At 40.6% G+C, this 14,143-nt stretch overlaps 1 protein-coding gene across 4 annotated transcripts in view; it reads right to left on the reverse strand.

Moving 5' to 3' along the window:
• Positions 1-14,143, reverse strand: part of ITCH (itchy E3 ubiquitin protein ligase) — a 186,452-nt gene that overhangs the window by 54,583 nt on the left and 117,726 nt on the right. For all 4 annotated transcript variants that reach the window (XM_030213284.1, XM_030213283.1, XM_030213286.1 and 1 more), the window contains 4 exons: positions 12,385-12,598; positions 6,340-6,435; positions 3,370-3,544; positions 836-899 (listed from right to left, as the gene is read on the reverse strand). In XM_030213284.1, coding sequence (XP_030069144.1) covers positions 836-899; positions 3,370-3,544; positions 6,340-6,435; positions 12,385-12,598 — 549 coding nt within the window. The remainder of the gene's footprint in view (positions 1-835; positions 900-3,369; positions 3,545-6,339; positions 6,436-12,384; positions 12,599-14,143) is intronic.

The raw sequence follows: 14,143 nt of genomic DNA on the forward strand, positions 1-14,143 counted from the left end.
CGGGCGGGAGGACGGCCGCGCATGCGCGGTGGGCGTGCCCTGCGTGCGGACCGCCCGCGAAGCTTCTTCCGGTTGGTGGGGGCTGACACGGACGTCACCCCAGTCGTGAGAACAAGCAGCCTGCTTGTCCTCGGAGAAGCCAGAATGATCCCTGAGCTCCTGTTTAATTCCTTTGCCATCTGCCTTTGCATTAGCCTTACCTGTGCTTCTGAAGTGTTGGGGAGATGGTATTATGGCTATCTGCCTCTTCAGATATCACTGCAGCTTTTGACAACATCATACCGGTTACAATCCTTAGGACTAACTGGTACTGTATTATGTTGGTTTCATTCTTTCCTATTGTATGTTCAATGAATCGGAGAAATCTGAGCTTGCTGCATGTCCGACCGGAGTTCCTCAGGGGTCTTGCCCGTCTGCAGTGTTAATCTTTCTTCTACCATGGTGTATGTTATTGAAATGTCTTGGTGTGCAATATAATTTTATTGCCAATTGAAATTTCTTTTGAAGACAGCTTCTCAAGGTTACGATTGTGTATTACGAAAGTTACTCAATGGATGAATGGCAATTGTGTGAAACTTAACGTTTCTAAAATGTATCAGGCCTTTTCGTAAAATTGTATCCCTTTTATTCCAACTGGTCAAAGCCCTGGGGTCTTTAGGTGGTGGCATTTGATGCAGTTAGCTACCTGGGGGCAACTTTTTGATGACGTTAATACCTTTTGAACAGCTTGCCTGTGACTATTTGCCACCAAGTGATCATTTTGCTTATTTGCAGCTCACTCATTTCCAAGATAAAATAATACATTAAAATTGACTGTTTGCTGAACATGACTTACCCCAACCAAGTGGCAATGGACCGAGTGGGTCAAATTCTTTGCTCTGTGCTGAAAAGTCTTGATTCTAAAGAGCATAAAAATTGAGGTGCAAGTTTAAACAACCATATTTGGAAGTAACAGTTTAACGATGAGAAGCATTAAAAACAGACAACAGACACAGCCAAGAGAACTTCTGAAATAATCATATATCTGACCAGCACACCCAATTATTAATTTTTAGAAAGCAGTTGAAAGCTTACTTGATTTATCACGCTGAAGGATTATATTTTATTTATTTTTGTTACATTTGTACCCTGCACTTTCCTACTCATGGCAGGCTCAATGCGGCTTACATATTGTATACAGGTACTTATTTATACCTGGGGCAATGGAGGGTTAAGTGACTTGCCCAGAGTCACAAGGAGCTGCCTGTGCCTGAAGTGGGAATTGAACTCAGTTCCTCAGTTCCCCAGGACCAAAGTCCACCACCCTAACCACTAGGCCACTAGGCCACTCCTCCACTAGCTAAATCTGATAGTGACCAAATGATGAACCATCTTAGCTAGTAGAATTGTTGGCAACACATTATGGCAGGAATAAGTTAATTTACTGTTATTAAAGGTTTAAGCAAGGTAAACATGTAAATTGAAGCTCAGATCCATGTATTGTTATAATTGTCTTATGTATTTATTTTGTTGATTTTACATTGTGGTATCTTATTTGGTTTATTTTGTCTGATAAATGTAGAAATATCACCACTACCCACATAACTTCATCTAGGGAAGCAAAATGGAATAAAATATCCCTAAACTGTTCTTTCAAAAGAGGGAGTTTCTTTTTTTGTGGTCAAAAGGTTAATGCTTTCTCCGACGTCTCTAGGATAACTCAGGAACGGAGAAGGCAGTTTTCTTCTTTGAAGTCTAGGATTTTGCAACTGAGGGCAAATATTTTCCTTAGATTTCCATGTAGCTATTTGATTAGTAATCAGGGAAACAATTTCACCTTTTTTGATCCCACACGTTGAGAACTTCTTGCAAAATAACTGATGTGGTTTTGTTGAAAATTGGTTCTTATTGCTGTTCAGTTTCATCATGTTCTTTTTTTTTTTTGCTCAATTGGAGAAATTGAGGTGTGTACAGAATTTAACTTGGTAATGTATATTCTTTTCTCCTTGATGTGATCCATCACTGGGTGTTTGTCCTTGATTATTATTTCTTTGTGCTTCTGTATTTCCATTTGCCTGTTTGTATTATGGCAATGCTTAAATCAAGTTTATAATAATAATTGTCTTTCCATCACGCCCCTGCCTTTCTCCCCCATATTAATTTTTTGAGTGGAGGCTTATACAACCAAAATTAATCTGTATAAGTGATGGAAATATATATATTTTTAAAGTAAACATGCAATTAGCAGTGGGTGTCAACCACGTCAATAATGTTATATTACTCCCAATATTTATGCACGTGTCCAACCAATTAATTTAATCATATACGTCATAATCTTTCACAATACATTTATTACTACTACACTTTACATGCAGAAATGGCAGTGTGTCAAAAGCAGCTGGTCTATGTGGCTTCAGATGCATCAACAGAGAATATGGAACTCAATGGATCTGCACAAAATTGACTCCCTCAGGTTATTCAGGAAACGGCTTAAGACGTCAAAAAGTCTACCTATGATTGCTTACCAATTTGGCACGTGAGGATCTTAACATTAATTTGCCTATGATGACCAAAGGTCTCATATTGTTTTGTCTTATGTTATTTATTTTGTGTATATTAACTATATCTGTTTTATTATTGTAATACGCCTTGAACCGTGGAATGAAAGAAATGTAAATTTTTTAAACAACAAAATAAAGACTCTCAGTGAGCAACAGCCTGAAGACTGGAATATGAAGATTTCACCAGCCTCAAAGGTTATCAATAGAAATCAAACAAAATAAAACATGGAAAAGAAAATAAGATGATACCTTTTTTATTGGACATAACTTAATACATTTCTTGATTAGCTTTCAAAGGTTGCCCTTCTTCCTCAGATCGGAAATAAGCAAATGAGGTAGCAGATAGTATATATGAGAGAAACATCAAAGCATTACATCTTATTTTCTTTTCCATGTTTTATTTTGTTTGATTTCTATTGATAACCTTTAAGAGTGGACTAACACGGCTACCACACCTCTCTACCAGCCTCAAAGAAAACTGGTAATGAAACCATGATAGTACATTAAACTACAGGCTTTTTGTACAGATCAGGGTTTGCAAAGTGATTACCTGGAGATTTCTGCAGACATAAGGAGTAGGCCAGTGGCAAGACACTCCAGCTACATGACAGCAATGTGAACATTTTCAGAAATGAAAACAGCACAGCTAAGTCTGCAAATTTTACAAATGAATGTGGTGCCAGAACACTAGACAAGTCAAGGAACTGCATGCTAGATGGAAGGCATTTGTGACCAGGGCATGAGTGCTAGAAATTAGAAACACAGGGTAAATTACCATATATAAACAAAGAACGAAAGCAATGTGTACAGTGGACGTTGCGGTTCTTACCCCAAAGATGAACCTCTGATTAAACTGTTGCATCGCTCCTTGAAGCTGGTTGCGCTGTAGTTGCCACTGCTCATAATTCCTCACAGATTCCAACGTTGGTCGCTGCCATGTTGTCGTTCGAGTGATGTGATCAACATAGTATATTCTGCCCATGTTGTCAACTCGACGTTCCCAGCTAAACAGGACAAAGTAGAAGTTTTATACAGATCGAGTCAAGTATTAGAGGCTCCTTCAGCTAGCTCAGTAACCTCTCCATCATTCCTTTTAAGTGATGCTCTTCCGGACTAGATCAGTCAGGATATCAATATGCAAAAGCCAGTATGGCTGGATAAATATACTGGTGGAGGAGTAGCCTAGTGGTTAGTGCAGTGGACTTTGATCCTGGGGAACTGAGTTCGATTCCCACTGCTCTGGGCAAGTCACTTAACCCTCCATTGCCCCTGGTACAAAATAAGTACCTGAATAGATGTAAACCGCTTTGAATTTAGTTGCAAAACCTCAGAAAGGCGGTATATCAAGTCCCATTTCCCTTCCCTATATTATCAGCTGCTTGTCTTTAAGCAGTTTGAGACTCAGTGACTTCACCATTGACTAATCCTTTCACTTTACCCATCATCAGAGATATTTATATGTCCTGATCCACTGCTAATAATAGGTGAAGCTGAAAGATAAACAGACACACATATATATCAGTCTCTACATGGTGCACTCGATCCAGATTATGAAATCATGTAATATAACATCTAAATCAAAGTCTGGGAAGCACCACTGGATAGCACAGTCCAAAACACACAAAGATATTCCACCTTGTCAATCTTGCTTCTTTTAGCTGGTTGTTCCTCCTCTCTCCTAGCTAAGGGCTGTATTTACTAATATGGGTTACAGGGAAAACGTTTTTCAGGATTGTATTGCATTCATGTCCAACTGAAGCGATGAAGGTTTGTATATTTGTGCTCGCATGTGTTAAGGTGGAGTTTGTGACCAAGGATCTTACTGAGGTGGCTAAGTTATGTGTGTGCATTCAAGGGCTGATTATACACATGCTTGTCTTTGAGAAAAGAAGATTAAAATAAAATGCCAAAGTATGGTGGAACAGTGCAAAGAAGCAGCAGATAAATGAGCTGAAGGAGAAGAAAGGTCTGCAAAAGTTTTACAAAGGGAATACAAAATTTCCACACTAGGTTTTATACTAGCTGAAAGACATGCATGATTTGTTTCAAAAAGTGCTTGTTTATAAAATAATGAGTGGAGTTGAACAGGTGGATGTGAAGCATCTGTTCACGCTTTCCAAAAATACTAAGACTAGGGGGCATGCGATTAAACTACAGTGTAGTAAATTTAAAACAAATCGGAGAAAAGTTTTCTTCACCCAACGTGTAATTAAACTCTGGAATTCATTGCCGGAAAATGTGGTGAAGGCGGTTAGCTTAGCAGAGTTTAAAAAGGGGTTGGACAATTTCCTAAAGGACAAGTCCATAAACCGCTACTAAACGGACTTAGGGAAAAATCCACAATTCCAGGAATAACATGTATAGAATGTTTGTACGTTTGGGAAGCTTGCCAGGTGCCCTTGGCCTGGATTGGCCGCTGTCGTGGACAGGATGCTGGGCTCGATGGACCAATGGTCTTTTCCCAGTGTGGCATTACTTATGTACTTATGTCCTCTACTTGGCTCACTTTTATTACATAGAGCAGTGATTTAACCTATTGTGATGTCATAGTGGCTCATTCCACCAATAAGAGCCAACCTCATTAGTGATGTCACAATGGCTTGATTGTATAGAATGTTTGTACGTTTGGGAAGCTTGCCAGGTGCCCTTGGCCTGGATTGGCCGCTGTCGTGGACAGGATGCTGGGCTCGATGGACCCTTGGTCTTTTCCCAGTATGGCATTACTTATGTACTTATGTACACAAGGAGTCGTTCTCCATAATCTCACATAGTTTATTTTCTCCTCCAAAACAAATTAAAATTGCAGCCTTACTTACACATGCAGGTTTGTATAACGGGGCAGCTTCATGTGAATTGATACTGGCAGTGGCAACTGCTACTAGACCTATACACATCATCATATATGCAGGTACTTTCTCTGTCCCTAGAGGGCTCACAATCTAAGTTTTTGTACCTGGGGCAATGGAGGGTTAAGTGACTTGCCCAGGGTCACAAGGAGCTGAAGGCGAACTGAACCCAGGTCACCAGGATCAAAGTCTACTCCTCCACATGGAAGCTGCTGAGTCCACGCGATTCATGTCTTCAATGTGTGCATTTGTTCAACGGCTGTTTCTACTGCTTGTGATGGAAAATACATATGCACTCCTACAGGTCTTTTAAAGGTTGTGTCAACAGATCCTTTTCTAGAATACCACTAGAACTGAGCATGTCCTGACCTGGAAGTTTCAATTCTGATCTCTACCTTCTATGTAAAATGAGGCTCATAATATAACCGTGAAGACAGCATTGCATTTGGATGCTTTATCCTTCCTCAAACATCATATCCCTTGGGACAGTCATTTTGACCTATCATCACACTGCTGAAATTAAGACAACTGAAGGACATTCGTAAAGTTATTAAATCAGCTTAAGCTTCTCACAGCTTTGGTGAATTTTGCTTTTAAGTACAAGGATTGAGGAGGAATAACACAAGCATAAAACATAACAATTAATCAATGAACAAAAATCAAAATAAACAGCAAAGAGCACAATATATTCAAAGCAAAATAAAAAACAGAACAAGCAAAAAATACAGCATAATAAACCACAAAATCCAAAAACAAATTAAACACACAGTAAATTGAAATGCTCAAATTTCAGAATATTCTCCGACTCATTTGGAAAATACAAAGTTATTCTCTATGATGTCCCCTCAAATTATCTTTTTCCTATTATTTCAGTGATGGCTTATTTAATCCATAGTTACACCCCACAAATACTCACTGGCTATTTTTTAACATTACTTTTTCTTATAGCTCACCCTGGTGGTAGGGGTTCCGGTCTATCCCACGTTGTCCTTTTTTCAACATGATCTACATAGTATGCTCGACCGTGCTGATCCACTCTCTGCTCCCAACTGCAAAAAAAAAAAAAGTGACCAAGCACATGACTTGAAGGTTTTCTTATGCTAACTGTAATTACTTTCAAACTAGCACTAACCGCAATGGAAAACACATTAGCACACTGAACACCCGTACTCACTTGTGTGTGTACACATTTCAAAACATAAAACCAAAACAAGACTACCATTTGACAAAGTTTGAAGATCTCGCCATATAGCTGAAATATATTCTAAGCTAAAAATTTACAATGAATCAAGGTCTCAGATTTTACCTTTCACTTACAGTCAAGTTTCTCTTTCACTAGGTATGTGCCCTTCAACTGATACGTGCCACCAGTCTGTCTTACACAACTTCACTCTCACCTGAACCTCCAAGCCTCTCTTAATGGCCAGTGCTCCTTTCTACAGGCAACAGGAATGGTGCCTCTCACTGTGTCATCCTCTCCAGTGCTTTTAACTGTGTGGGACACTAGTCTCCCAAGGTTAAAAGAACTCCATATGGGTCCTGAGCTGCGAGGGCTGGGGGGGGGAAAAGGATGTAGCCAGGAGGTGACACTTTTCTTCCTATTACCTGCCTGATCAGTGTAGAAAGTGGGACCGTCAGGCAGAGAAGAGGGGCTGCTCTTTCCCAGCCTGGTCCCAGGTCTCCTGCTATTCTGCAAGGGGCCTGACATTTCTGCAGCAAGAGAAGAAATTGATAAGCCTTTGTCACAGAAGCAAAGGGGCATTGGGGGCTGTGAAGAAACTGTGTGTTCTAAGCCTGTAAAATCTATTGGATATTTTCCTGTCTTAAATAAGTCTGAAGTGTATTTCTCCTGCTTGGCCAGCAGATGGTGCATGTTTATTCTTAAAGCTGTTATAGAGGACTGACTTCTCTTTCTTTTATTTGGCACACAGATAATAGGAAGTGCCTTGTAGTGATTTAACCAGTTTGTATTTGAAACTTGACTGTTCTGGGCTCTGATTGGCCTGGAGTTTTGAAATTACCCAGCAGTTGTTGCTGGCTGTTGCTTCAGTCTTAGCCTAGAAGAAAAGGGAGACTGATCTCTTTGCTAAGGCTCTAAGAACAATTATATGGCCTGATTTTCCCAGGTACTGTTTAGACAGTATATAGATGTTTTAGTTATCAAATTGATCCATTTTTCAGTTACTTGTTGCTGTTTGCACATTTTTGTTCCACTGTTCAATATTTTTATGAGAATAAACATAATTGTTTGTTCGTATCTGATTGACCTATAAGTGCATTCACTCTGCAGCTCCTCAGTACCTCCACTCTCATCTCTCCCGGGAACTCCGTTCACTGGGTAAATCTCTCTTATCTGCACCCTTCTCCTCCACCGCTAACTCCAGACTCCGTTCCTTTTATCTTGCTGCACCTTATGCCTGGAATAGACTTCCTGAGCCGGTACATCAAGCTCCATCTCTGGCCGTCTTCAAATCTAAGCTAAAAGCCCACCTTTTTGATGCTGCTTTTAACTCCTAACCCTTGTTCAGAACCCTTATTTTATCATCCTCACTTTAATATTCCCTTATCTCTTGTTTGTTCTGTCTGTTCTAATTAGATTGTAAGCTCTGTCGAGCAGGGACTGTCTCTTCATGTTCAAGTGTACAGCGCTGCGTACGTCTAGTAGCGCTTTAGAAATGATAAGTAGTAGTAGTAGTAGATTAGTTTAATGTAAGCCACACAGAACTGAGTCCTTGACTGGGACGTGTATGGGATATAAATTCAATAAAGTAAAGATATCTAGACGGCTTACAGTCTATTGCTAAATACAAGGGAGTGGAAAATAGAAAAAGAACACAGAGAGGGTAGGGGGGAGGAACTACAATATTGACAGAAAATGGGGAAAGGGAAAACACGCAAGATCAACTGGAGAATCCAGGATCACCAGGCAAAGATGTGCCTAAGAGTAGGCATCAATAAACAAATAGATTTTGAGATCCGACATGAAGGGTTGAAGAGAGGAGTGGAGTCTTGAGGTGATTAGGAAAGGCATTCCAGAGTTCTGAGCCCTGGATAGAAAATATGGAACCCTCTAGTGGAGGAATGTGTTATGTCACAGGAGGAAGGGACAACAAGTCTATTCTGGTGCTGGGAATGCAGGGACCTAGCAGGACAATAGGGCCTCAGGAGCTCAGAAAGAAATGAAGATTCGGCAGTATCACAGATCTTGTAGAATAAAAGAAACAGTTTAAACATGATATGATGTGTCATGGGTAGCCAGTGAGCCTCCTTAAGGAGTGGCATAACATGGTTGTATTTCTTATGACCTGTGAGCAATTTAATAGCCGTGTGTTGAATAATCTGCAAGCACTTCAAATATTTTACTCATAACCTCTGGTAAAGGGAGTTGCAGCAGTTGAAACGTGCGAAAGAGGAAATTATTTTATTTTTCACTTGGAGACTTTCACCAAGGACCAATGATTAGACCGAAATTGAATATGTGAGCACCTTCATCTCCTCTGGGTTTTTTGGCAGCATACATAGATTTAACATCATTCTGGTTCAGTGTGTAGTGTATGGAATGCTTTATATTACAGTCCCAGGATACACAATTAAACAAGTTCCATTTTTGCTAAAGAATTTTTAATTTTTCTTTTTTAATTATGAGGTCAATATACATATATATCCAAGTACACAAGCCTTATTTTCAGTGAAAATACTTTTAAAACAAATAGGAGGAATTATTTTTTTAATTCAACGAATAGTTAAGCTCTGGAACTCTTTGCCGGAGGATGTGGTAATGGCGGTTAGTGTATCTGGTTTTAAAAATGGTTTAGGCAAATTCCTGGAGAAAAAGTCACTGCTACTGAGACAGACACAAGAAGCAACTGCTTGCCCTGGGATTTGTAGTATGGAGTGTTGCCATGATTTGGGTTTCTGCCAGGTACTTGTGGCCACTGTTTGGAAAACAGGATACTGGGCTAGATGGACCATTGGTCTGACCCAGTATGGCTACTCTTATGTTCTGCTGAAAATACCCATGTAAGCTACACCCATATGCACTGATATTCAGCACCCGTGTGTGTAGCATATATGTTTGGTCATGTCCAGGCCAAATCTATAAGCTACACATATACAGGTGCTGAATATCAGTGCCTAAGTATGTTCAGTATGTGTGTACTTGGTGTCAACCTGGAACACCCCTTCCATGCCCCATTTTCCTGACAAATATACCTGCACCTGCAAAAATGGCTACACAAAGGTACTTGGTCTTTTGGTGCTGTGCTGAGCATCCAAGTACCTTTAGAACGTTAACATATATAATCTGGAAATATGTTGCTTGTTCTTGGGACAACTGCATGACCTATATTCTGAAAGAGGGGGACCCTCTACTCCCTGACTGGAGTTCTGAAGCAATTCGGGGGGGGGGGGGGGCAGTGTGTTAGCTCATCCTTCACCTTAGGCCACCTTGCTTTGAGCCACCATCACTGTGTGGTTCACACCGCAAGACTGGCCCCAAGACGGTAACGTCAGAGCACAAGTTGGCTCAGGGTAACCTAAACCCATGAGCCGCCCCTGCTGTGCAGCGAAGTGTTCATAAATCTATATACATTTGGGCCATTGTAGTCTCCCTGCAGTGCCTACAAGTTGAGTTTGCCTTAGAAAATTCCAGCCAAGTACCAGCAGAGTCTGCAAGTGTGAAATCCCCCAATTAAGGAGTATACACAAAGAATTAAAAAAACAACAACCCCCCCCCCCCCAAAAAAAAAAAAAAAAACCCACCCTTTCTTATTTTGCCAAGATTGCCCACAACCACTTCTCTTCCCTGTACAGGAAGGGGATGGAGGAGGGATGATTTTTTTTTTTTTTTTAAGAGGCTCTCTGCAGGTAAATATATTTTTACACACACAGAATATTTTTTAAAAGATAAATTGTTCCCCATTATATCTAGCACTACTACTACTATTTAGCATTTCTATAGCGCTACAAAGCGTACGCAGTGCTGCACAAACATAGAAGAAAGACAGTCCGTGCTCAAAGAGCTATGTAATAAAAGTGAGCCAAGTATAGGACAATCAAGCCATTGTGACATCACTGATGAGGTTGGCTCTTATTGGTGGCCTGAGGCATTATGACATCACAATATCACCTCTGATTGCAAGAGACTACTACTACTACTATTTAGCATTTCTATAGCGCTACAAGGCATACGCAGCGCTGCACAAACATAGAAGAAAGACAGTCCCTGCTCAAAGAGCTTACAATCTAATAGACAAAAAATAAAGTAAGCAAATCAAATCAATTAATGTGAACGGGAAGGAAGAGAGGAGGGTAGGTGGAGGCGAGTGGTTACAAGTGGTTACAAGTCAAAAGCAATGTTAAAGAGGTGGGCTTTCAGTCTAGATTTAAAGGTGGCCAAGGATGGGGCAATACGTAGGGGCTCAGGAAGTTTATTCCAGGCGTAGGGTGCAGCGAGACAGAAGGCGCGAAGTCTGGAGTTGGCAGTAGTGGAGAAGGGAACAGATAAGAAGGATTTATCCATGGAGCGGAGTGCACGGGAAGGGGTGTAGGGAAGGACGAGTGTGGAGAGATACTGGGGAGCAGCAGAGTGAGTACATTTATAGGTTAGTAGAAGAAGTTTGAACAGGATGCGAAAACGGATAGGGAGCCAGTGAAGGGTCTTGAGGAGAGGGGTAGTATGAGTAAAGCGACCCTGGCGGAAGATGAGACGGGCAGCAGAGTTTTGAACCGACTGGAGAGGGGAGAGGTGACTAAGTGGGAGGCCAGCAAGAAGCAGATTGCAGTAGTCTAAACGAGAGGTGACAAGGGTGTGGATGAGGGTTTTGGTAGAGTGCTCGGAAAGAAAGGGGCGGATTTTACGGATGTTGTAAAGAAAGAAATGACAGGTCTTGGCGGTCTGCTGGATATGCATTAGGTGTAGTTAATATCCCAGCTGCATTAGTTGATGCATTAGGTTTATTTATTTGTTGCATTTGTATCCCACATTTTCCCACCTATTTGTAGGCTCAATGTGGTTTACGTAGTACCGTGAAGGCATTCGCCAGCTCCGGTATAGAAACAAATACAGATTGATGTTATAGTCTTATAAGGTTTATAGATCTAGACAACAGTTAGGAATAGTAGAGAAGGAGAGCTGAATAGCGTACGTTATAAGGTTTGTTTAAGTTGTGCTGCAGAGATTTAGGCCCTTAAGTTGGGTCCATAGGGAATGCCTTTTCGAACAGGTGGGTCTTAATGCTTTCCTGAAATTAAGGTGGTCATACATTGGTAGTGCGTTCCACAATTGTGTACTTACGTAGGAGAAGCTGGATGCATAAAGTGATTTATATTTCAGTCCTTTGCAACTTGGGTAATGGAGATTTAAGTAAGTTCTTGTAGGTCTGACTGCATTTCTGGTTGGGAGATCTATGAAGTCAGTCATGTATCCTGGGGCTTCGCCGTAGATAATTTTATGGACCAGGGTGCAGATTTTGAAAGATATGCGCTCTCTGATTGGGAGCCAGTGTAGCTTTTTCTGGAGGGGTTTGGCGCTTTTGAATCGCGCTTTACCAAATATAAGTCTGGCTGCTGTGTTTTGAGCGGTCTGAAGTTTCTTTTAAGAGTTGCTCTTTGCATCTCACATAAATTCTGTTACAATAGTCTACGTGGCTTAGTACCATTGATTGTGTCAGGTTACAGAAAGTTCGCTTCGGGGAAAAATGGTTTCAGGCGTTTAAGATTCCACATCGATTGGAACATTTTCTTGGTTGTAGAATTCACTTGGCTCTCGAGTGTCAGGTTACGGTTGATTATGACCCCGAGAATTTTCAGGCTGTCAGCGATAGGGAGGGTGTAGTCTGGGGTGTTTTAAGTTTGTGGGTTTGTACGTGTTGTGTTGGGATGAGAGGATGAGGCAGTGTGTTAACTTTGTGCATACAAGTTTACACCATGGAAATAATCAAAAACACAAAAAAATTCTATTAATAAGCACGGGAGAACAAAAAGGGATAAGCACCTACCCTGGAGGAAGAGATCCCTGACTTGCAGCAGCGATTCGTGGCGCTGCAGGATTTACTGGCATGATCTGTCTGGAGATAGGTGGTGTGGTTAATATCCCAGCTGCACCTCCCTCAGGACTCCTTTGTAAAGGTGCATTTGTACTTGTGCTTGGTACTGAGGTTCTGCTAGATCCATCCGTCCCTGACGGAACAGAGGAAGGAGCGCTAGAACCACCTGATAGAAGAAAATAAAACAAACATTCTTATCTTATATTTACAGATTATTTCAACAACAGAGAAAGCTAATGCACTCTGACATTTTATACATCTTTTATATTTCAACTTTTTTATTATGGAAAATCAAAGCAATACAATATAAACTTCAAGCATAGTGTATACACAATTTGTCTCTCTTATTGCTCTATTTAAATACAACATTTACATTTGACAACTTTAAGATAATTTGATCCCCTTTTCCAACTTTCCCTCCCACCCTCTTACCCCTCCTCCCTCCCTCCTCCTCCTCATCCCTATCTCTAGTCCCCCCCCCCCCCCCCCCCCCAATTATCCCATGTTGTACTCCACACACTGTAGTTATTATCTATTATTCTATGATAAGGTATTGACAATGAGACTTCGTCCTTTCTGGGTCATTTTATCTAAGTAGCATCCCCATATTTTAAGAAATGGGATTTTCCTTTTGCAGTGCCCTTTAGCCTCTTTTGCTTCCCATACCAGTAATTGATGTACCCGATTGCGCCAATGCCAAAAAGTCGGTGTATTGGCTGCAGTCCAATATTGCATAATACATTTCTTCTTCATACATCTTTTAATTAAAAAAAAAGAAAAATGAGTGGAGGTGAGGGAGAAGAGTCCTTAGTAGCCACAAATTAGGGTCCCTGGTAGTTCAGAACTCACCTCTTGAAATGCTGTGCAGGGCAAAGACAAAGACTGCCTGACAAGCAAGTGAAGGAGTGGGCTTAGTGCTTAGATTAGTGGGCTGTAAAACCAAGTTAACTAAGGTTCAAATCCCATTTCTCCCACTAACACTCTGCGATCTTGGGCATGTCTCTTCACTCTTCAGTGCCTCAGGTACAACTAGATTGTAAGCCAGGCTGGACAGGGTACAGAACTCACCTTAAGCCAGGATTTGGAAAAGGTTAGTAATAAACTAAAAATCCCCAAAACAGACCAGAACAAAACATGGGAGCCTAACAATAATTCCAAACTTCCTGTTTTCTGTGTGTATTAGAACACCTGTGTTTAGAATAAAAATTTACATTAAAAAATGCATTTTACCATTTGTCTAAAAAAAAAACTAAAATAGAGGGCTAATTTAAAAAGCCGCTCATGCAGAGAGATGGATTTCTAAAATTGTGGGCCTTTAAGTAGGTAGAAACATGCATATATAGCCTGTATATAAACAAGTTTATCTAAATTTAGCAGAGGCATTTTTGGGATGGAAATGAGATAAGGTTTGCATTTATACATACTGGGTGAAACTCAAGGTGCACAATAAGATGTGTGTAAATATACATAAAATAAGTCTGGAAATTTGTGTGCATTAAATAGCAGGAGTTGTGAGTACACGAACCTTCTGTGCAGTAAAAGGTGACCATGGGCATTTCCCCCTGTATTTACAACACAGTACATAAGAACATAAGTATTGCCATACTGGGAAAGACCAAAGGTCCATCAAGCCCAGCATCCTGTTTCCAATAGTGGCCAATCCAGATCACAAATACCTGGCAAGATCCCAAAAAGTACAAAACATTTTATA

This window comes from Microcaecilia unicolor, chromosome 8 (genome assembly GCF_901765095.1).
Source record: "Microcaecilia unicolor chromosome 8, aMicUni1.1, whole genome shotgun sequence".
In the NCBI taxonomy this organism is placed as follows: domain Eukaryota; kingdom Metazoa; phylum Chordata; class Amphibia; order Gymnophiona; family Siphonopidae; genus Microcaecilia; species Microcaecilia unicolor.